At 29.0% G+C, this 24,927-nt stretch overlaps 1 protein-coding gene across 1 annotated transcript in view; it reads left to right on the top strand.

Moving 5' to 3' along the window:
- The window catches only part of LOC107439548 (acetylcholine receptor subunit alpha-like), a 60,249-nt gene extending 45,629 nt beyond the window's left edge, over positions 1-14,620 (top strand). Inside the window, exons 5-6 of the mRNA XM_016052182.5 lie at positions 10,804-11,652; positions 13,583-14,620. Coding sequence (XP_015907668.1) covers positions 10,804-11,652; positions 13,583-13,738 — 1,005 coding nt within the window. The 3' untranslated portion in view covers positions 13,739-14,620. The remainder of the gene's footprint in view (positions 1-10,803; positions 11,653-13,582) is intronic.
- Positions 14,621-24,927: the final 10,307 nt, after the last annotated feature.

The following is a 24,927-nucleotide window of genomic DNA, read 5'->3' as shown; positions in this document are numbered from 1 at the left end:
TTTATTATGATAAACGTATTTTGCTCGCCCTTGTTTTTATTTGGAACACTTGTGGCTAATTGTAATTTTTTTATCAACATCTGTAGCAGTGATTTCTCCGGCGTGGATCATTTTGTTTAGCAATTAGTGCATTCATTGCGTAACATGACGAAATAAGTTTTATTAAATGTTGTAACAATTTTATTTCACATGAGTTTGCCTGTCACGGGTTTTTTAGCCTAATTTTGCGAGAACAGGATGCAGCAACACTGCGTTAATCAAATTGCAGATAAAAAGAAATGGTGATATTTTGTGTTATTAATAACTTCACCAAATTATACCTGAAATTTTATATGATGAGAAAATTATAGAAATAACAAAGTAATATTTTAAGGTACCGTATCACATATTTGCTTGATGAAGGTAAACTTCGTGATGCCATTATAAGTATTACATATTTTCTAGATATAAATTTCTCTTTATTTCATAAATTTAATCATTCCAAATCCTTTTTTAAATAAATAAATCATTTAATTCAATTTTATAAAGAGCTAATGCAAATATTTGTATTCTTAATAAATATAATGACAGACATTTTATTTCAATGTAAGTATGTAACTAATTATTATTCAATGTCACGACAACTGAGCATCAATATCTATTTCTTTCTTAAAACCACATTAAACATTAGCATATGCGTTATTAGATTTACTTTAATTTCTAATGAACCTTTCGGCCTTAAATCATCTGACAAGTTATTTAAATATTTGTATGAGATATCGTGAGATTGGTTGGATTTGCTTTACTTTTGGCCGTGCACTTTTTCGGTAATGAGCCTAATTTGGGTCTCTCCTGTACTCAAAAATCGTTACTTAAATACTACTTTTATTTCGGCTTTTGATTATGAAGGTCATGGAGAATGTATCTCCCAAGGCCTGACCTTATTCATATTATACAGAATTTACTTGAAATGTTACTTGGGTAACGTTCTTTTCATTTTGCCCCTCGATGTCTGCAACGAAATAAATAATTATGATTTTCATCCTGTTTTCACCACCTACTTCAATTAGTGAATCTAGAACATAAGATTGCTTTACTTTTGGCCGTGCACTTTTTCGGTAATGAGCCTAAATTGGGTCTCTCCTGTACTCGAAAATCGTTAATTAAATACTACTTTTATTTTGGCTTTTGATTATGAAGGTCATGGAGAATGTATCTCCCAAGGCCTGACCTTATTCATATTATACAGAATTTACTTGAAATGCCACTTGGGTAACGTTCTTCTTATTTTGCACCTCGATGCCTGCAATGAAATAATTATGATTTTCATCCCGTTTTCACCACCTACTTCAATTAGTCTATCTAGAACATTAAGGTTCTACAACAACTAACACACATTCGCCATTATATATTCTTTGAAGGTTTTGTTTAACCACTTGGCTATTCTATATTAATACAGGTTCAAATTATTGCACAGCCTTCTATCAAAATAAAGTAAGATATTTAAAGAGAGTCACTCATTTCATTAAATTAGCATATATACTCTGTAAGACTTTACGAGCCAAAATATCGATCAATACTGTCGTTTAACTTTAAATGCACGCTTTCTGGACACTTAATTAAACTACATATTTAATAGTTTTTTTCTTAAATCTAAATTTCTTTTTAATCATTTAAATCGGTACAAATCTTTTTTAAAATTAAATGCATTTAGTATTTTACGTCAAAGCACCATTTTTGAGCGACCAATTTAAATATTCCTTGCTTTTCTCTCAATACGCAAGAATGGTTATTCATTTCCTGAATTTATAAATACATAAAGTTGACTTTATTTTCCCCTAAAATCAATAAAAACATTTTTTTTGGAAACGTGACGCAGTTTTGACAAATCAGTAAAATTTTGATGAAAAAAAAAGAAACCTGGAATTTTTCTTATTTATAATTTTTTTTTTAAGTTCAAAATTCTAAAGTGCAGGTTCTTTCGAAATGGAGAAAAAGAATTGCTTATTCCAGCAGATAACACAAATCACCATCGATAATTAAAATGAGCTTAAATTCTCCACTTAGCTTCCAAATCCGAAAAGGAAAAAAAAAAGATTTAAAGACTTCCATTTACAAGAAAAAGACCATAAATTTAATCTTGTTTGACAGGAGAGTTTCATTAGTGCTATCTTTGGTTTAGTGAGGAACGTTCCCAATGAAAAGAAAACTTAAAACGGAACGTCCTACCGAAGTAATAAAGAGAAACTAAACTTAAATGAGACGCATTTAAATGCGCATACTCGATGAAGGGAAAAACAAAAAAATATTGAATCAAAAATGTAAGAGAAAAAAAAAATCCAAGAGAGGACGATTCTTATTTCTTCTTACAAAACAACTGGCGTTTTTTTCATCAGCGTCCAACTTCCTCCTAGATTGCTGGAAGATAAAGTTGCGTTCAAATGCTCGGAGATGCAACCATAAATAAAAAAAAAACTTTCTTCAGCAAAGCACAAAAAATAATAATGTACAACAATACAGTTGAAAAAAAAAGTTCCAAAGAATAAAAGTTTCAAAAGTGAGGAATAGCAAGCGGATTCTTCCAGAACTGATGTCGAAGAGGTTTTGGCGTTCGATGCTCACTTCCCATTTTCCACACCCTGCCGGGGAAGACAATAAATGGTGGTGACAAATGGCCAGATATGCATCGTTAGAAGTTGTCAACGAAGAAATCCGGCAATCTATGTGTTTCAAGGACTGGCAGAAGAGAGACGAATTTTGGAATCGAAACGGATTTATTCTCGACTCGAGAGGAAATCAGTTTCCGGACTAATTTAAACTTTCCACTCCTTCTCTCGCTTTCATTCTTTGCTGTCTCAGAAGCAAGCTATTAATTATGTTAGGACAAATCGTTTCGTGTTCGAAATGATTGAATAGAGTGTCTTCTCCGAACTGAGTGGGGAGTACGCTACTCGTGCTCTGCGTTAATAAAGTTGGAAGTAAGAGATAATCAAGGATTTGCTTCTGCTTTTCATGAAAAGGGTGAAAACAGTGTTTATAAGGAAAACTCATAAATATAGCCATGATATCTTGTAGACGCATTTATGATTGCACAGTGTAGATTCGAAAAACATCAGTTGCTATACTAAAAGGTGCAAGCTGTGCTCCAAGATGTAAAGAGTGGTAATAAAATAATTTAATTTTCTATCTCTCCGAGTTAAGTAATAAAGAAAACGAAGGAAATAAAAATAAAAATATGACCACCAAAGCCGACGTCTTCAGGGGGTACCGGCCTCGGTAGCCATAAAAACAAAACCATTTCTAATTGAGGGAGAAGCAAATGCCTAAATTAACTCCCTCAGTACCCCAATGGTTTTGTATAGAAGTCCAGGAAGAAACATGCAATACAAATAACAAATTAAGAAAAGAAACTCAAACAAAATCAAAAGGAATTTTAAAATTGATATTGTAAGCAGTTTTATTAAAATTGGTGTCTTTGATAAAAGAAAAGCTTTTAAATTTAAAGTTATTTTTTTCTGCAACTTTTATACTAATTTGTGTAATAAAATATTTAAAAATTTAGTTTTTTCACAATTGGTTAGAATCAAAAATATTTGCAATAATGTTGAAAGTTTTCGGGAAGCTGTGAATAATTTTTTCAATAATTTGAGTAATAATGATTTTCCTTTTGATTTTTGTAATGTTAATTTTTTAATTAAAAAAATGATTGAAGAATTCTAGGTTTTTATATTTTTTTCTTTTAACAGGGCGCAATTCAAGTCTTAACTGAGCAGCCCCAGTTAAGCATTCTATTAATTTGTTACGTATTTCTTTCTCTTGACTTTTTTCATTTTACTCTTCTAAGATTATAAATGACCAGAACACATTCACATTATTTAAGCATGTATATGTGGCTTTATGTCCGAAAGTGTGCGATTTTTAAAAATAAAAAACTTTACAAAAATGCTTCTTTTCACAATAATAGTCACTACTTTTAAACATTTTGTGGCTCAGATTAAATTCCTGTACACTGCCGAAATTTGAAACCAAATATAATTCTCGTTCAACCTTCATTAGGATTTTGTAGCATGACCATTTCTCGGTCTGATCTTTAATATGTACATTGTTTGAAATATTTGCAAGTAATGGTAGAAAAAGTTCTTTTAATTTTATCTCATGCAAATATTAATACACTACCTTTGCTACCACTGGAATAAATATTTTCCGAAATTAAGGAAAATCCGTTGTAAAATTCATCACACTTATTAGTATAATAAAAGTAACTAATATTGCCAATATTAGTTAAGCATTGGTGTCAATAATAGACGATTTCTTACGGTTTCCCAAAGGGAATAAATATAATACAATATCTTTGCTACCACTGGAATAAATATTTTCTGAAATTATGGAAAATCCGTTGTAAAATTCTTATTTCAACCACACTTATTAGTATAATACAAGTACTACACATTACCAATATTAATTAAGCATTGGTGTCAATAACAGATGATTTTTTACTGTTTCCCAAAACAAATAAATCTATTTTCTACATTAACTTTGATTTTCAGTGTATAGGTTATTAATTAATTTAATTAATACACATGAGCTGCTGTGACTCAAGAGGTAGAGCGCTAGCCTCCCAATGAGGTGCCCCAGGTTCGAATCCCAGCTTTGGCTGGTTGATAGGAACGCTGCTCTCAATGACGACAGTGCTAAAATAAAATATCATCAGTGGTAAGCGGAACATGGGTTATAATCTCTTTGCAGACGGGCCAACCATGGGAAGATTTCGTGGTTTTTCTCTTTATGAGACACAAATACGGGTTAGTTTGGCCTACTGCTTGATACAGTAGTTCCTTTGTTTTCTGGATTGGGTTCAAAATTATAACTCTACGGAGTTAAACATTGGTAGCCGAAAACTCAAAATTGGGTTTTCTGTTCAATGCTGGTTATAAAATAAAATTAATTCATATTAACAACATTAATTAAGCATCATTGCTGCATGGTGATTTTTTTATGATTCCTCTAAGCGAGTAATACGTTTGAGCTGTAATAAAATGAGATTAAGTTTGCTGGTATATTTTCCCATCTCTCTTCATCTCAAACATCAGAGTCCCTCGTGTTTCCTCTCATTTGGCGATTTTGCTGGAGAATAATGGGCGTCCAGTGACAATTGAGATGAGTTCTCTTTTCTTGTAGATTGGTGCTTTGTACTTATACAAGCATTCGAGGAAAGATAAGCTTCAAGAGCGTTAAGATCGAAGAAGCAGTAAAATAGTAGATTATTTTCGATTAGACATTGCCAGATTGAAAATTATTTTCAAATTTCAATTTTTAAATATACATACAATTTACAAAATTGCTTAAATTTTTACAAAATTAGGAACATTTTAATTTTTTGATTTTTTTAATGCTAAAAATGTTTCATGTAATAACCACTTATGAGTACGATTTCTGTTTTAAAAATGGTTTAAAATGTTTCCCATAATTTACACTAGAAAAACAGAAGCTCATATTTACAATTCAAATTAAAAATAAATTTTTTCTTCAATTTCTATTTTCTTCAAATCAAATTTCTGAACTTTAAAATTTTAAAATTGCAAAAAAGAAAAAAATTCTCAATTAATGAATAAATTTAAGAAACCTTAATATCTTTAACTTTTGTTAGCAGTTTTAGTAGGCAACTGAGAAATATTTTTGAAGATTTGTTTTGAAAATAAAAATACAAGCATCGAAATACAAAAGAAAAGCTAGTTTCATACGATGTGCAATTTTATTATGTAACAAATCAGTTTCTTGACTGAATTTAAGTTAATATTCACAACTTGCTTTCCGTTCTCCGTAACATTAAAACCAAATTGTTAATTACGTTGAAACAAATCGTCTCGTATCCAAGCTAACAGAGGAAATTTCTCTAAAATATTTCGATTTCGAAACGAATATTTGTCCTTAGAATTATTAAAGAGAGAAGTGTTAGATAATTGAGCTGAGAGACAAAGTGTACTTGTCGCATTAGCTCATTTTATAAGACTGATAACGCTGGTATGAATTTATTTAATCACAAGCGAATGTAGCAACGCAATCTTTTGGCTGAATTCTTTCGCTAATGGAAGGATTATTTTGCCAAAACAATTTTTCTTCAATTATTCCTTTTGAAAGAGTCTCTTTATTTATTTTTATGAATATGAACAGTATTTTATTTTATGAATATGAACTTATTCAGAAATAAAACTCTTTTATGCCTCTATGTAAGATTTGATTTCATACGTTTTGTAAAATATAATAACAGAAGATTCAAAGACGTCTAAATTGTGCCAAATACCAACATTGTTGCGATTTTGATTGTAATTTAAATACTCGACAATAAAGATGCATTTTTGTGACTTATTCATTTCTGTTAAAATAAAACTTTCTTCACAGAAATTGTTTACATATGAATAGCATAACGCACAAAGCGTTTTTGGAAAATATCACAAGACAATAATAAGATTTTACTTAATTCTATTTAAAAAGTTACATAAAAATTTGAAAAGAAATGAAGGAGAAGCCAATCTAAAGCTTTATATCTTGACAGCTGCGTGTAAACAATCTTGCATAGCATAAAACTATTTTGGACAGTTAATTTAATTTTTATTAGTATATGAGGACTCATTAATTGGATTAGTTTTAAAGGAATTATTGGAACAAGTGTATTTGCTGAGTGCTGCTGGACAATAGTATTAAATCATTTTCTATAAAACTTCCTGAAAATTTTAAATTCTTATTTGATTTTGTGAATCAACTGTCTGCAACCATATAAGCATTTTATTGTTTGAGGCTACTTGAGTTGAACGTAGAGTTTAATTTGTACAAGACCCGAAATCGACAATACTGCGACAAATATAATTGGCATTATGAAATACGTTAATAAGAACTTGTTTTAAAGAAGTTTTGAATTATAAATATTTACTCAAAGATAGTTCAAATGAACCCATAAAACTATGAAAACACAAGGCACTTAGACGAAAGTTTGAAATTTGTATTAATGGAAAATTCGCTTCCATCAAAAGAATTTTCTTCCTTTAAAGTTATAGACCGTCGTGTTTTAAATATTTTACCAAAAAGTATTTTTAATAATTACCACGCGAAGAGAATTTCTGATCTATAACAAACTTGATAGCATTTGACATTTCATGCCTTAGTAATTATCAATAGTTGTTAAAAATAATGAGCAAATAAAACGTATTACTTGTTGAAATAACTCATAGTCAAGTTGAGTTGAGTTGAATGTAGAGTTAAGTGGCACAAGACAAACAGCGCTAAATAATGCATTAAAACAAATCAAAGGGTAAAGTTCCTGCAAGTATTTTATTTTTATAATATATATATATATAAAGTTTATAAAACAGTAAATGGCAAAGCAGATACATTTAAAAGTCAATAAAATTAGACAAAAAATGTATTCGATAAAATACATTCGGCACTTGGTAATAAATACAAAAGTGAATAAAATCGAAAATACAATAAAAAATTTATATATAGTTTAAAATATCAATTGTCATAAAAGCACAAAAATGTTAGAATAAGAATTCTTATCCTGCAAATCATAACCAATACGTAACATAGAGCTACTAAAAAATGTAAGACATCTACATGTTATCAAATATAGAGTTATTTTGAGAGATAGGGTAATTTTCTTAAAAGAAAGGTACTCTTATTTATTAGATTTTTCAAAAGCCTAAGTTATATTACTGATAAAAAAAACTTTGCTTTCATTTCGTTTTATGAAATAAATAAATAAATAAATAAAACTGTTAACGAATTCAGAAACATCGTAATGTAGCATATTGGATTTGAAGAAAGACTGTCTTGTCTGCGAATAAGAAAAGTATTGTTTTGTGAGAAAGCCAATTACACCTTAAGAAATGTTATTCTATCTATACTCATGTTAATGAAAACCACTAAATGTTTCTAATTTCTATAACTTTCAGATTGAATTTATTTAGTCATTTTTCTAATGCCCAACTGGAAAACGACCTTTCGTCATATAAACATCTGATGGGCAGATTTGTTGGCCACGCTTTTAGGGGCACCATATTAGGTGGGCCAACGTTGCTCTCACAGTAAGAACAGATAGTACAGAGAATGAAAGAACATCCAATATTTGCCCGAGATTCGAACCCATAACCTTTCTGATGCAAAACCAGTACCTGACCCCAACACAGACCGGTCGGCTCAGATTGAATTTAAAAAAAAAGATTTCTCGTGTGTATAACTATCAAACTTCGTAAAATCAGGAGAGTAGGTTTTTAAAAACTTCATAGAAATATTTCATTAATCGTATCCACATTTTACATTTAACACTGCGTGATATAAAAAAGAAAGTCCCGTCACCATTCCTGTTTATTTTTACGCAAATATCCCCCTTTATACCTATCACTACCGTTTACTAAAGGCGAGGCATCGGCTACTTATAACACTTTCTGATATAATTTTTTAATTTTATCCAAGAGAGGAGGATATTATTTAAACATTTAAATTTCTAATTAGAAGCTAAAGAGTATCTAACTTCTTAAATAGTAGCAGTTGTAGCATGGTGTAATATTTTGGACAAATCATATACTTTAGCTGTAAAAAAGTCTTTAAAATTAACCAGGTATTTTAAGGGGATTTTTATCCTAATATATCAGGTTTCAGCCTTCTTTTTTCTCTCCAAAACAATCTCACAAAACAATATTTAGCTCAATTTTGGAAGAAAAGTTGGAAAAAGAGAAGATAGGAAACTTTGAACCATACTGACTTCCTTGCAAAAGTTTTGGGAAATCTCCGTCGGAGGGTGGCTATTTAAAACAATTGAATAAATTGAAACATTACAAGTTCTAATACAGGACCAGTTTTAGCATAGAGTTTTCGGAGGATTTACTACTCAAATTGGGAAAAAAATCAACAAAAAAATTATCACTGTCACATTTTTAACATATTAAGTATTTTTAACTTTTTTTTTTACATATTCCAGATTTCCACACCATTTTTTCTCTTTCCATATCAACTTTCTATCGCGACCTACAATGCACATAAATAAAAAAAATAATAATAAACATAAAAAAATAAATAAAAAAAGCATCTTGACAATCTAAATCGAGAGGACAGGTCACAAAGAGGGGTGAATCTTTCACATTTTCTTCGGATTCATTTGGGGCCATTTCCGTCAAAGGCCTTTAGCCAAAATTGTCGCTAAATAGTTTTATTTTTCTTGTTGGTGCTTGCTAAGAAAAGTGGAAGAATTTGGAACACTTCAAAAACAGTTTAAAAAAGTGCTAGAAGAAAACTAAAAGGAAATAATTTTTCAAGATACTTTCAGAATTAGAAGATACTAATTTCAAATTATACTACAATTATTCATGAAATTGTGAAAATCTTTTACGCGTCTAGTCTCTAGAAGAAATTTCAAAAAACAAAATTTTTTTTTCTCCTTGGACAGGTCCAAGTGCTCTCACAATAAAGTTTTGATAATTAGCAAACAGAGAGCTTCCTGACTTCTTTCAACTCACTCGTTTTAAGCCAAAATTTTGAGTAGATACTTTTTTTTTTATTAGGAGGTGTTTTGTCGAGTGTAAGAGTTGATCTATTTAATAACTTTAAAATCAAGGAAAGAATACCCCCAAATATCTCTCCGTCTTAATTGTCTACATTTTTGAATTTTTTTAAAAAAAAGTTAAATTACGTTTTTGAATTTTTAAGAAAAAAAATCATTTCTTCAAAAATATGAAACTAATAGTCATATAATTATCGAAGTGTGATAAATATAGAGTGGAGAGTTACCAGAAACTGATGGGTGATAGGGGAGCATATTTCATTCGGAATAAGGATGTTATTTTACTTCAGAAACAGCAGAAATGGTATCGGGAACAGATTCTTATGAATCGCAGAGTAATCAAAGAAACAGGTGTTTTGATTCTTTCTTATTTTGCAACTTAATTACTATAGATAAATCCAGCAGGAATACTTAATCCGCAGGAATACTTAATAAGTTTCATTCTGTATTTTGTAGATTTTACATAAATTGTTCGAATTTGAAACAACAAACTTCCTGATTTTTTTTTGGAAACAATGAAGAAAATGCGTTGCAAACACTAATTTTGTATTGTAGATTTATATCTACAGCTTAGTACCTGAATATATGATTTAAGATGGGTTTATTAAGTGTTCTGGATTTTGTTATTAATTGCATATCTTGAAATGTATAAACACAAATAAAGGTTCCGAAATGGACATACTATAGTTTCGGTACGATAAATAAGAACCTTCCTAGGCGTCTAAGAACAAAATGCTAAATTTAAACGTAACGTTACAAACCTGTGCAATAGAAGATCATTTATTATCCTTAAAGAACATGAAAGATATGCTAAAATCATTTAATACTGTCTTCATCAATCGATCTGTTTTCTGGAAATCATTCCATATTTTGAAAATTTTTAAAATTCATTTTTTCTTTCGAATAACTCATCTCTTCCCAATGTTTGGAAACCTGAATTCAAATTCTACAACTTAGCACCTTGGTGCTCTCTTAAAATTCCCTTGCACCCGTTTCTTATCTGATTACTTTTATTATCGTATTCAAGCTTGTTCCTCTGCGCTTAATGGTTAAACCACTTTGCTCGCGCTTGTCTGGTTATTTTAATTTTTTTTTCATTTTGAGTTTAAACAATGAGATAGGTTCTTGTTTATAGAACCAAAACCATGGTTTATCCATTTCTGTACTTTTAGTTATTGCCTTGCTTTATTCTTACCTAGCACAATGTAAAATCATAACCTCATTTGAGCCGCTTAAATGTGACACACTAAAATTTTCATTTCTATTTTTAGGTAGACTTGCGACACGTTAAACAAGAAGAAGGCTCTACTCTGGTACCTCTAGGTATCGATATGAGTGAATTCTACAAGAGCGTAGAGTGGGACATTCTTCTTGTACCAGCGAAATACAATGAGGAATACTACGACTGTTGTGTTGAACCATATCCAGATATCACGTTCAACATTACCATGCGTCGGAAGACGCTCTTCTATACAGTCAACCTCATCATCCCCTGTGTTGGAATATCTTTTCTCACAGTTCTGGTCTTTTACTTACCATCCGACAGCGGGGAAAAAGTCACCCTCTGCATATCCATTCTCGTGTCGCTCACTGTCTTCTTTTTGCTGCTCGCCGAAATAATTCCACCGACCTCTTTAGCTGTCCCACTTTTGGGGAAATATTTACTTTTCACTATGATTCTAGTCACTTTATCCATATCGGTAACGGTGGGAGTGCTCAATGTTCATTTCAGGTCATCGTCTACACACCAAATGTCACCTTGGGTGAGGAGGGTATTTATTCACATAATGCCTAGACTGTTGCTGATGCGCAGACCCATGTACGCCTCAGACGACGAGCTTGCGGATCCTGCCAAGTTTTCAGTCAGGGGTTGCAATGGCGTGGAACTGAGGAGGCACAGAGATGAGGTGAATGGTCAATCAATGGTTCCACCTCTTGATAATCTTCATGTTAGTTATGGTCGTCCTAATGGTGTGGAAGATATAGGTTTAGAGCCTGAGCCCATGATGGTGGGAAATGGTGGTTCTCGTCATAAACCATATGCACCAGAGACTCAAAAAGCTATTGAAAGTATACTCTTTATTGCTGAACACATCAGAAAAGAAGACGAAGAAGAAAGTGTAAGTATTGATTTTTCTTATTATAATGGTTCCATTACATGTTATAGGGCAAAATAAGGAACTTTTGTTGTAATAGGCAGTGGCCAGTAGTAGCATTTTGAACAGTGGTGCATTTAAAGCATATGTCTAATTTTTCAAAATATCTTAACAAACAAGGCAATTGATGGTTTTAATAAGATAATGCATTTCTTTTGAAGTATTTCTGAAAATACAGTATAATAGCAAGCTTGAAATACTATGAAATATTAATAATAATTTCGTATTTAGAAATAATAATAATAACTCATCTGAGATGCATTTTAGACGAAGAAAGTGATATTTAAATAGTGACTGACTGACAATTTTTAATAAGGATTTGTAAGATTTAGTTGACCTGTCGCTATTTGAGAACAGTAATTTTGCCCAATATTATGTGTTATAAGAAAACGATTTTAAAGAATACCATTTATCGAGCTTAATAAAATTTCGAAATACTTATTAATGTCAAATTATAAATTTATTTATGTTTTACAATTTTTCTTAGGTGACCTGTACTGTGCATTACTTAAAAAATTTGATTAATGCCAATATGCTTGTGAATGCAAGGAATTAATTGTGAATATCTATGCTTACATGAGGAACAAATTTTTGTTTTCTTTCTTTTCTTGAATTTGATTAATTAATATTTATTATAATTAATAATAAAAATAACGAGGTATTTATCTTCGTCAAATTATACAATGATTTATATTTCACACATTCGATTTAAGTACTCTGTACTCTCTTAAGAAATAGATGAACCCCAACCATTCTATATTACTACTAATATACATATTTCATATTTCTACAGGAATTTAATAGTTAATATCTTTGCTTGTATCAAGAATAAATTCAATAATATAGCTTTCTTGTTCCTTTTTTACAAAAAGTTATTTCGTTTCTATGAAAAAAATGTATTAATAAATTTATAAAATTTTCCAAACTCTTACGATTAGATTAGATTAAATGCGAAGTTTAGTGGCATAAAAGCAAAATCAGAAAGTCTCTGCTGAACTTACATGGGGAAATTTTAAGAAGTCAAACTCTAGAGGAGTGGAATTAAATGCAAAACTTACATTTCATTAGATATTCACAAAAGTTTTCCTCTGAAAATATTTTGAAGAATAGTTCTGACTTTGAACTAATGCTGTTTCAAACTCCTTTTATAATGTGTATTCAAAATTATGATTGATTGTGATGATTATGATTATGACAGTAGAGTTTAACTGCAATACCAAATGGAGCCATAAATATATCGATGGATAATTTAAAAAAAATGAGAGATTAATAAGGAAGTAGGATTAAGGAAACAAGAGCCGGTATCGGTTGAACTATGCCAACAAAAGTTGAATAGCTTACTAGATCTAAGGATGTGTAACAGAGCAAGTAAAAATACTTTTTTCTTCAATGCCCATCTGTGTTAACATCCGTCAATTCAGGCATACACAGGGCGATTTTGTTGTCCTCTCTTTCAGGGGTAGCATATTAGGTGGGCCAACGTCGCTCTCACAGTGAGGATAGATAGTACAGTGAAGGAAAGAACATCCTTGCCTTGCCCGGAATTCGAAGACAGAACCTTTCTGATGGAAGGACAATTTCCTGCCCCCTACACAGGCCGGTACACAGAGTTGTACAAAATAAACTTAAGAATAGAATTTAAAAAACTTTTTCCTTCTTCCCTTTTTCATAACAAATTGACAATCAAAAACATTGTATGACATTGTACAATATCATAGGTTGCTGAGTTTAAACTTTTCTTGCTTTACGTACAATAAAATTTGATATTTAACAAATGTGTGTGCTTTATGTTACATTTTGATCCTATTTGTTACAATTTGATCTAAATTCGATACTATAAAAAATAAAAAACTCTATTTCCAAACTGATTAACATTCTAAATCTTCAATTCCAGGTAATCGAAGATTGGAAATACGTAGCAATGGTGCTAGATCGATTATTTCTATGGATCTTTACTATAGCATCGATTGTTGGGACTTGTGGTATAATTCTACAAGCACCATCTCTTTATGACGATAGGATTCCTATAGAAGGATTTCATGTTGCATGATCAATGTTTGTGTGGATATTATGTGCTAAATAATTTATTTCGCGATTCTTGTATTGTACCTACCCCTCCACCAGTCGGCCCTTACTTGGCAGCTAAGCCATGTCCACTATACACTGGACATTTAGGTCTCTAGATTTTTAGAAGAAAAAAAATACACGTTGTTTATAAATACAACAACTTCACAGCACGTTCAAAATCAAAGACAAAAATTGTAGGCAGTCTAATGAGTTTAATGTATGATGCGCTTTCCGTGAGCTTAAATGAAGTTTATGGTTATTTAGTTTATTTAAGATACTAAATGGGTGGGTTCCTGAGTATCATTAACGTGGTTATTATAGTTGCCGTACTTAGTTAAAAAAGTTCAATCTGTTTTATTTTTAGAAAGGAAAGCGGAGACATTCACTCCACTTTTTCTTAAAAACAAACAATGCTGCGTTACGTAAAATGTGAATAGACAAATCTTATTTTGCAATGCAAAATATTTCCAGAACTTTGTTGATTCCATTTTTTAGTATAACATTTTTACTGAAATGAAAATTCGTAATAATATATATATTTAGAAACTGAGAACCTGGATTAATTTGGGCAAAATGGGTCACGAATCCATGAATTGAATATTATTGTTTGTTAAACTTTTAATCTTATGTTATTTATTGCTTTTCTGATAAAATCATTTGAAATTTTATTGAAATTTTTTTTATCAGAAAGCGAAATTAGTTATCTCACGAAAGCTATAAACTAAATTAACGAGAAAATGGAAAAGCATTAACTGAAAAAACTATGAAGGGGTGAAAGTAAATTTGATTCGAGCACTCGGAAACAAGGCAGTCATTCTCTAGATTTAAAAGACGTGAACGAGGAAAACAAAACAAATTTGAAAAAGGAAACAACGTTGATAGCGAATAAATGGAAAATTAAATAAAGTTTAGGTGTCGGCTGGTTAGCCCGAAAACTGAGCAAACCAGGCATAAAAGTGTAAATTAAATTAAAAAATATGGATATAACAATCTACAGCATTTCAATAGATCATCTGCACATGTTGTTGGAACAATTGGCATGGATTTATTTTTGATGAAGCCGAAATTCTTATAACGCCTTTAACACCAGCTCTTTTTGATACTTTGGAATCTTGTTTCATTCATATGATTTAATAACCGTCGTTGAACAGCTCTGGAACTGGATCAGGTATTGGAGAAATTTGCCATTGTAGAGGATTTTTTTGATGTAACTAACACACATTTGCGTTACATGGAGAGGAGCACCGCGAAAACCTACTACGGTTTCTTATAATGACTGATGGTAAGGAGACTAACCCATGATCCATCTACCAGAGTATATTTTACATCAGCACTATGGTCGGTGCGACCTGGGTGCGGATTTAAATCGTTCAGCCATCGCTGGGATTCGAACCCGGTCACCTCACTGGGAGGCGAGCGAGATCTATCCTCTAAACCACCACGGTTTTCATTCATATGATTGAAGATTCCTTATTAAACGACCAGAGTTCATTAGCGCCCTTTCATATAACTTTAAAAAGCATCATTTTCTGATTTTCCACTCACAATCACCTTCGTTTACCTCGCCTGTAACGGATTTTCTTGCTTTGTAGTTAATTTCCTTCATACAAACCATTAATTTGTTGGTAACTTTAAATTTTATTTATTTTATGTATTATTTTTTTTACTCTAGATTTTGAAAAGGGGTAACCTGTTAACGAGAGCTCACAAATCTCGATTTTTTCCACCTTTATAATTTTTGAGTTTAATAAAGTTTTTGAATTATCAAATATACAGTTTCTTGGGATTATTCAATTAAGGTGAACTGGATTGCTTGGAAAATAGGCAGACAGAAAATTTTTTATACTTTAAAAGTTGAGGCAAATACGGAGTTGGCTCCACTTGCACTGTCTCACGGAATACGCCCATAGTTTGTATTTCGTTGTATATGTCTCCTTATTTCTAAATGGAATAAAATAATTTATATAGAATCAAAGTAATAAACATAAAAATCAGAAGATTGTATTCAAGTTTTGGAAAATTTTTAAAATATTACGATTTATAAATGAGTTGAATTGAGTTAGAAGGAGATAATATCTGTTACTTTGAACTAGGTTCATAAACTGCTACTTAAAATTTAATGTTTGCAACTGTTTCGAAGCTTTTACTAAATTCATTCGCAGTGGTACAGTTGTTTTTAGTGTCGCCATTTGGATGTTAACGTTTTGAGACAATTAAAATTTTTTAAAGCAATTCTTAGTAGTTTTACAATACTTGATATTTAAATTTATACTAAATGTACTATTTTTTCAGGATGTAATTTTTAACATAACTAGATACTTTTAAAAATAAAATATCAGGTACATTGATTCAAACCCATTTCTATATAATTTGTTAATATTAAATAATTGTACATTGAACACAAATAGATGATTTTTCTTAAACAGAAATATATCTGTTTTTTGTTCCAATATCTCAAATTTTTATAACATCCAATTAATATCCTTCTTTTTTTGAAGCTATAGTTTTTCTCAATCTAAAATCAATTTTCCAATTCTTAAAGTTTCTTTTTAGCAAATAATTCAAATTGTAAGAAGAAAATTCACAATAACACTCTTCGAAACTTTTCTAACTTATTTGTAACACTAATATCTATAGGTTTTCAATATTTTGCACTTCAGAACGCTTTTCAAACAATTTTATTAAAGCCTCCAACGTCACCTCTTTCAAACTTATTCAAGATATAAAGATAGGGGAAAATTTTTTCTTTTATAGTTATAAAAGACATAATTAAGGAGCTATTTCGAACTTTTATTGATTTTCTTTGAGTCTATGAGACTTTTTATAACTCTGCAAGATCAGTCTTTGGGATTAATATTATTGGAAAACTTTTATAGCATTCAGAATTTATTTTGATTGCTCTTCTAATATGATTTAAAACTTAATCACTGTCTAAATTCGAAAAGATTAAGAATTCGTATCTTTCTAAACAAATTTGGAATGATGTATACTAGAATGAATGGTATAAAAGTTATTCATAAAATAGAATATTGTCAGGACTTTTGAGAATTAGGTTTAGTGAGATCACTTGTCAGTGACCCGCAGGGCAAGCCGAGTCTGTATTCGTTGAATCACTAGTGATTTATTTAAAAAGACGTTTTAATGCAATAGAAAAATGGAAAATATAATAAAAAAAATACTAATTTATTAGGCCACCATGAAAATACATATAAAATAAATTTCATCCTTCAAACCCAAAAGCCTGTCTCGTTCTTTTCTAAACAATAAATTTTTATTTCACGTCTTTGATATTAGAATTTCATATTATCTTGTTTTTTTCATTATTTATCATGCCTCGCTAAAAGCTAAATTTTCAAAGTCGTGACAAATACAAAATTTATTAAAACTTAGTCATTTCTTAAAATTGAAATGCTTAAGAATTCGCATGATTCTGAACAAATTTCGAAAGCAACAGTAACTATACAAGGAAAAAGAAAACGTCAATTTTATACTAAAGATAGTTTATTTTGATAAACTTACTATGCTTTTTTTTCTAATATTTCAAAATTTAATCATTTTTTTGAAATCGAAACGCTTCGGAATTCGCATCATTCTTAAGAATATATACTATTTGTATAAACCATAAAAGGAAATTTTATGATTTCTTTCTATTATATTTAAAAATTCAATCATTTTTTAACACTAGAAAAACTGAAACTTTGTATATACCTATATTGCCCCAAAACAGTCAAACTGACTGCATTGTGAAAGAATAACTAATGTGTAAAGAAATTTGTTTAATTAATTTTTTATGTCTTTAATAGTATTTACAGTTATATAAGAAGTTATTAGTAAATATTAACAATAAAAAGAATTATTTCACTTGGAGAAAAAAAAATTATGCATTATTATTTGTACATTTTTTGCAAATGAGAGAGTAGTTAAAATCCACAGTCAAAATGAATTCCTTGGGCAATCTAGTGTTGATATCGAAATGCTTCGGAATTAGTATAATTCCATAAATTTTTTTTAGAATACCTTAATTTCATAATAAAGTAGGTTTATTTTGAAAACTTTGGTTTGGTTTGAATTTATTTGTGTTGTTTTCATATAAGAATTTCAAAATTCAATCATCGCTTAAAATTAAGACTCTCCGGAATTCGCATCATTATAAACAAATTTAGAATGATACATTTAATAACCTTACATAAATTGAAACATGTCAATTTTATAAAGTTTAATTAAATAGCCAATGGAGACTTATATCTGTTTGATAACTTTACTGTTATAATAAAACTGAAGTTGGTGTCTATTTGTAAATAAAATATATTTACGAACATAAGAAATGTACACTCTGTTGAACAACTGTACAAAATCTAGAATTCATTTTTGTGCCGTTACTTATTAATTGAACACTTCAAAGATTTTAGTTTTTTGATTTGTTACAAATTGTTAATTTGATGTTCATGTTTACGAAAAGCATTGGATTAATATTGAAACGAGTTAATTTAGGTATTACTTGTGCCACAAAATGCTTGAATATATTTGTTATAAATTGTAGCATTAAATAATGTTGATAACAGAAATATAACTGAACACATATTTGCTACAAATATGTTTTTTTAGTTCCATCTTTAAATGAAATTTACAATAGTTTGATTCGAAATTATTTGTATTTTAATTATTTAAAGAGATTCAGGACAATTTATAAAATCTTGAACATTTTCTGAAAAGATGATGCAATTAAATATGTAAAGAAAGTTATGTTCTTATCTCAGAACGCAAAGTAAGATTGTTTCATTTTACTCTATACTGAACGATAAGCAATACTCAAACTTCAAAGGCTACTTTGTCAATAATTACTTTTGTGGGTGTTTTTTAAATTTTCAAACAATAAGGTTGTCGTCTTATAATAATCATAATTTAAATATGATTAAGAAAATAACAATAATTTTTCAAACATTTTTTAAACCTTTAAAGATAATTGCATGATGTTTGGAATGTAATTACTATATCTTTTTTTACTTTCATTGTTTGGAAAATTATTAAATAATTAGAAAATTAGAGAAAAAAATTATTGAATTTGAATAAATTTTATTTTTGAGAAGCGTGTGGTAACTACGTAGCTTTTAAATGATTAGTTTATGTTAACTAACTTTTCATTGAATAAATACAAGACAGGTTTTTCATATTTATAACTGCTTTTAACTAGCAGCTGAAAAACGTAACCTAATTGTTTATTTAAATTCTTACAATTAATAATTTGTAAAACTTTTTTTCGGCCAAAAATAAAATTAAATTTCCCCATTTCAACTAACATTTGTTTTTAAAATGATTGTTTTTCTTTAAGAAGTTTATTTCAAAACAATAATATACTATAAAGAAATTTTTTTTCTTTCAAATAATTATTCAAATTGGCAAAAGCTAATAGAGACTGTGACATATAATAACAACTTCACAGAAAATGATATTTTTGGTTGGGGAATTGACATAAATAAATGTCTAATAAGGTCAATTTTCTTTTTAACAATCTTAAAAAGGGGGTTATCAGAAATGTTAAATAATTTAAAAATGTTTTTTTTTCTTCTTTCGGTTTGTAGAAACTTTTTTGCCTTGCAAAGAGAGTGATGAACCAAAAAAAGTGGAAAATCAAATGGCACAAATTGCTGCCTGTAATATATAAATTTCCGATGTTTTTCCCTTTTCAATACTTCTTTGAAATCTGACAAGGCATTTAACAAAGCAATCATACAGTAGAAGGAACAAAATAGATATATTGATACTGTAATAAATTATGGCTTTAAAATATTCTAAATTAATTAAAATAAACTGAATTAGGTGGTGTGCAAGTCAGCAGCATGATTAACATATGCATTATGTATAGAAGATTAGAAGTCTAATCTTAACCCAAAGAAACAAAGCTGTATTGCCATTAGCAGTAAAAAATTACCCTCCTGTTTTTGTTCAAAAATTGGGGAATAGTAAACTATTTATTTGTTGACTTCCATCTACTTGGTATCAGCACTATCGGAAAAATCATTTAAGTAAGAGAGCTTTTATTTACAAAAAAATTGCAACCAAATGTCTAAGAAACACGAACAAAGTAAATATATCAAATAAGCACGAATCTTTAACTTTCAATTAACTAGACATTTGGGAAACAAATGAAAACTAAATTCAATTTAATACAAAATCAAATATTTAAAGTATCTTTCCAAATTTTCTATACTCATACCTTTGAAATTTTAGTACCAAAATGTGTTCCAAAGTTTATTTTTTTAAAAATGTATAAAGCATTGCACTTCATAGATTAACATAGAAAATGCACTTGAGTTAGAGAAAAAGCACATGCACTGTAGAAAAAAGTAGATTAGATAGAACGCTCTTAATTGTGAAGGGTGAATGTTACGTGCCAAATTGAGCAAATCACAAACACAGGGTTTTGTCGTTTTGCTCAACAACGTAGATAGAATTTTTATATAAATGTGAAGAAAAGAATTATGTACTGTAGATGTTTGAAATTAATTTTAAGATTATACAAAATATATTGCGTCTATTATTATTCGACTCCATATTGAGTAAAAAACTGCATATTATAATATGAAATGGAAATGATGGCTGTAGAATAATATTTTATTTAAAAAAAAATGAACATACGTTAAATTTTTTCAACTATAATTTAAAACTATTTTCTATTATATTAAAACTATTTTATATTTATTCTTATTCTCTTTAGTACAGGCAGAAAGTAGTTTATTTTAATTTTCAATTTTAAAAATGTTAAATGCTTTGATTATTAAGTTTAATCCATATGAATTACCCTTTCATCTTTTCGTTCCATATATTTTAAGTTTTTACGTTTAAGTACCAAATTGAAAATAAAAGGTTCTAAAAATATTTCATTATACATTATATGCTATCTTTAGTAGATTATCAGTAATCAGTAATAGTTTTTTAATGAATATTATTATTTTTTTTCTTTTAACATTTTACAATACATATTTTTTAAATACGAAAAATATTACCAGAATTCATAGGTTTTCATTTTAGAATAAAAAGTACAAATATTCTATTTTGATATAGAAGTAATTTCCTGATACCTATAAGCCTAATTATGTTTCATAACTTTTATTAAGAATGGAATAATTCGAAATTTTTTTATTTTGTTACTTTTCACATGCTTTGCGAGATTAAAAAGTCCTTTTTTTTACTGTTTATTATAATTTATATATCGCTGTAAACTAATAAACTATCACTGCCAATTATTGAAGAGTTTTAAATTTTCTTTGTGTGCATATTGAAATAGACTCTAAGATTAGTAATACATATTTCCTGGTGCTATGTACAAAAATGTGTTAGCTGATTAGTCCTTTCTTAACAAAAACATAATAAGTGTTAAATAATGTTTTATGAGATTTTAAATAGGTACTTGACACACACGTCATTTGTAAATAAATTTCATAGAAAAATTTCAAATGTATGAGTATTGAAAATTGATCAATGCATTTGTTTCATGAAAAGGTTTAAAAAAATGTAAGTGAAATCGGATACTTTTATGTATAGTAAATCACTATACATGTTTAAAAATTATTATACAGAAAAAGTTAAATGTTCATTTTTTTAAGCAAGCATATTTAGAAGCATTCGCTTAGTTCTTGTAAAGGAGGTATTCACTCGTTAAATCAGGTTGAATTTCATATTCATTTAGCATTTTTAGTAAGGAATAGTATAATGAATTCCTTTTAAATATTTAGGAACTTACAATAATAAAATATAAATATCAGGCTATTTCCTGTCACAGTTCTAATTCAGCTATCAAAATACTATTTTAAAAATATTTGTAAAATGCAAAGTTATTAAGCAAATGTTTGTAATTTAATACTTAAAAAATAGATTTTTTTTGTTTCAGTTATTAAATTTCATTTCTAATTTTTAAATTTTTAAAATGCAAAGAATGAAATTTCTGTTTAAGTTGAAAAAGTTTTAAACTCAAGCAACTTAACAGGCTACTTAAGGCAAAAATTAATTTTTTTTTAATAATTTACAACTTGATAATTACTTGGAAATAGACAACATAAATTGTATTATTTTCTGAAAAACCATGAAAAAATCTCAGCTCCATTAATGAGTTTATTTTTGGGGAACAAAAGCACAACCAAATTACTTTTTTCAGACATTTTTGTAACTTGTCTACCACTACAATTATTCAATTCCAATTCCCTAGTATACAATAAATGTTAATTCAATTCTACGTTGGGGTACCTTTTCATAGATGGAGGTTGACATTGCTGATAGCAGGAATTTTCATATTTAGGCCCACATTTTCATATTTAGGATATTAAGCCATCCACAAATTAACTTTCAAATCAAAGATTCTTTTAAAACACAAATTCTAATTTATTTTCTCTCCGAACAGCAAAATTACTTGCTTGAACCTTAAACAACCTATTGTTTGCTTCATTAATTGGGAAATTACGAAACGTCAAGTTCGACTTTCTAACCTTGGTCAAACTAAACGAGCACTCAAGCATCGTTTAAGGAACATCAAGACTACATTAAGAAGGCCATCATCTATTTATCGCAAAATATTGCTGTACCGAAGGCTATAGGCTCTATTTTTCTGAACCCATAATCATTCATAAATGTATAATATCATGCTTCGGCCTCGATTTAAGGAAGAATTTTTAGATAGTCAAAAACAAAAAAATTATTGTTATCGATCTTGCTGCTATACTATATTTTTCAAATATTTTAGAATCATTATTTTTTTCAATTTTCAATCAATTTAATGCTTTACATTACAACCAGGACATTTATCTTACCGAGGTTTTACGATTGTTAACGCTCAACGAAACGTATACAGGTTTTAATAAAAATTTTGCCATTTGTGATTTTAAACGTTTTAATTTTTTAAAATTTCTCGGTGCTGCCATCCAGTGTGGCAGAAACTAGACGTTCAAATTAACATGGCCAACGGTATCTCACCCATTGCGGTGGTCCTGAAAGAGTGGATACCACTTCTGGAGAATGCACTAGGTCTGTCATCGGGAAGACTGATTGTGCAGCTCATAGGAAATAAAAATAATAATTTTTTTCAAATTTATTTTTAAATTAATTTTCAATTTAATTTTTAATTTAGTATCTCAAAGGATTACTATCATAATTTTATATTTTTGGTGTAATTAACTCGATTAAAATCTGTTTATATAATATATAGTACCTCACGTAACTCAAACTATATTCATGTAGATAACGAAGATTTATGTTTAAAGTATTAACCCTTTGATGAGGAATTTCCTTGAAATGTATTTTTTATACTTTTTTTTATTATTTTGTATCACTTTAAGTCAAAGTTAGAAAAAAATATAATGTTTATTATTTGAATAATTTATGGTAAATTTATTCAAATTTATGGTTATCATATGAATAATTTACGGTTATGGCACGAAACACCCGTGTCTTTCTGTGTGAAAGGTGAAGTCTTCCAAACACGACTCACTTCCAAACTATGATTCTTTTCTTCCAATTTGCACTTACTTGCAGTACTTTAGATCTAAGAGATACAGTTAATAATCATTGAAATTTCTTTAATTTATAACATCAACTATTGACAAGTTTTTGAATATCAATGAAACAAATTGAAACTAAGTTTTTCGAATTTTTTATTTTAAAACAAATAAAATTCTGATAATCCAACAGATTTTTAGTAACCATTAAACCATCCTTTAAAATTGAAAAACACCAAAATTTAATTTTGCTTGTAATTAGGCCCGCAAGAAAATATATATAAAAGGATTATCCCATCAAATATAAAATATGCAATCTCATTTTTGGACTATAAGCTATAAGAAAAATGAAAAAGCTATGTAAGAGAAAAACTCTCTCAAAACTTCGTTTATAATGACTTTTTTCTTAGAATATCGAAACTTTAAAAATTGCAGTTTGCGTTGAAGAAAAAATTAGTAAGGAGTTAAACTTACAATATAAACGATAAATACTTGAACAATTGAAAAAAAAAATCAAACAGATATAAATGTGACTGTAAAGGAAATTACTATTAAATATATTCAAGCATTCGAGTACAAATATTAATAATTTTGCTTAACTTTCATTATATCTTTACATTATTTTCTTTCTATACATATGTATCGTGTTTTCGATGCTTTTCTGTATTGCTGTACTGTGTTTTGTTTATGTAATGTTCGAGTACTTTTGTAAATATATGTTTGTATTAATTTTCATAAGTAAGTATACAAACACTTGAGCCACTGATGATCAAATAAATATGTATAAAGTATGAATTGTGTAAATGAATGTATGTTATTGAAACTTCTAGGCGTTGAAATGTCATGAAGTTTTGAGATAAATATGTTTATTCACTTTGTTTAACTTATTATAAATAAAAGTACATCGATGAAATGCTGTCTTCATTAAAAACTTGATTGTAGAAAAAAAGCACTACGAAATCGTTTAATTTAAAATCCGAAATACTTTCTTCATGAAAAAAGGAAAAAAAAAGAAATGGAATTAAATTTTTGAAAGCATTCCTACAACAACTATTTTTTTCCTGTTGAAATAAATACAATCAAGTATGAAATTGTTAGTACAAATTTTCTAAACCAGTTTAAAGAAGTGTTTTGAAATTTGAATGCGCAAACAAATAAACATTTTCCACAAAAATAGCGTTTTATCAAAGCGCTTTTTAGTACAAACGACAACATTGGTTACCTGACGACAAGAACTTGATAAAAGACAGAACGTTTTGAGTTTAATAGAGAGCTATTAATCACGAGATAAACGCCTGCGTTCTGAATTGTATTGAATTGAATTGAATGTGGAGTTGAATATCACAAGCTCCAGAAAATGACATACTACGCCAAAAAAGCGATTTTTAAAAACAAATAAAAAGGCAACAAGTATAGTACAAATTATTTAAAATACATACATTGTTAAAAGCAGAACACAACACCGAAATGCATTCTAAACTGGATAAAATCATATAAAAGTGTAAACATGTCAAAACTACATAAAACAGGTTAAACTTATGCGTAGGTAATAAAATACAAAGCGAATAAACTCAGGGTTATACACAATATAAAATACCAATCGCGAGTAAAAATGTTAGGGTGATGTGCTTTATCCCAACAAATCTCTTATCTTTTATCGGTAGCTCGATTTCATGCATAAGACGAT

Source organism: Parasteatoda tepidariorum, chromosome 6, assembly GCF_982258835.1.
Source record: "Parasteatoda tepidariorum strain Cologne lab strain chromosome 6, Ptep-v5.0, whole genome shotgun sequence".
Lineage (NCBI taxonomy): Eukaryota > Metazoa > Arthropoda > Arachnida > Araneae > Theridiidae > Parasteatoda > Parasteatoda tepidariorum.
Note: the sequence above shows the minus strand (reverse complement) of the source record. Positions and strands in the feature narration are given on the sequence as shown.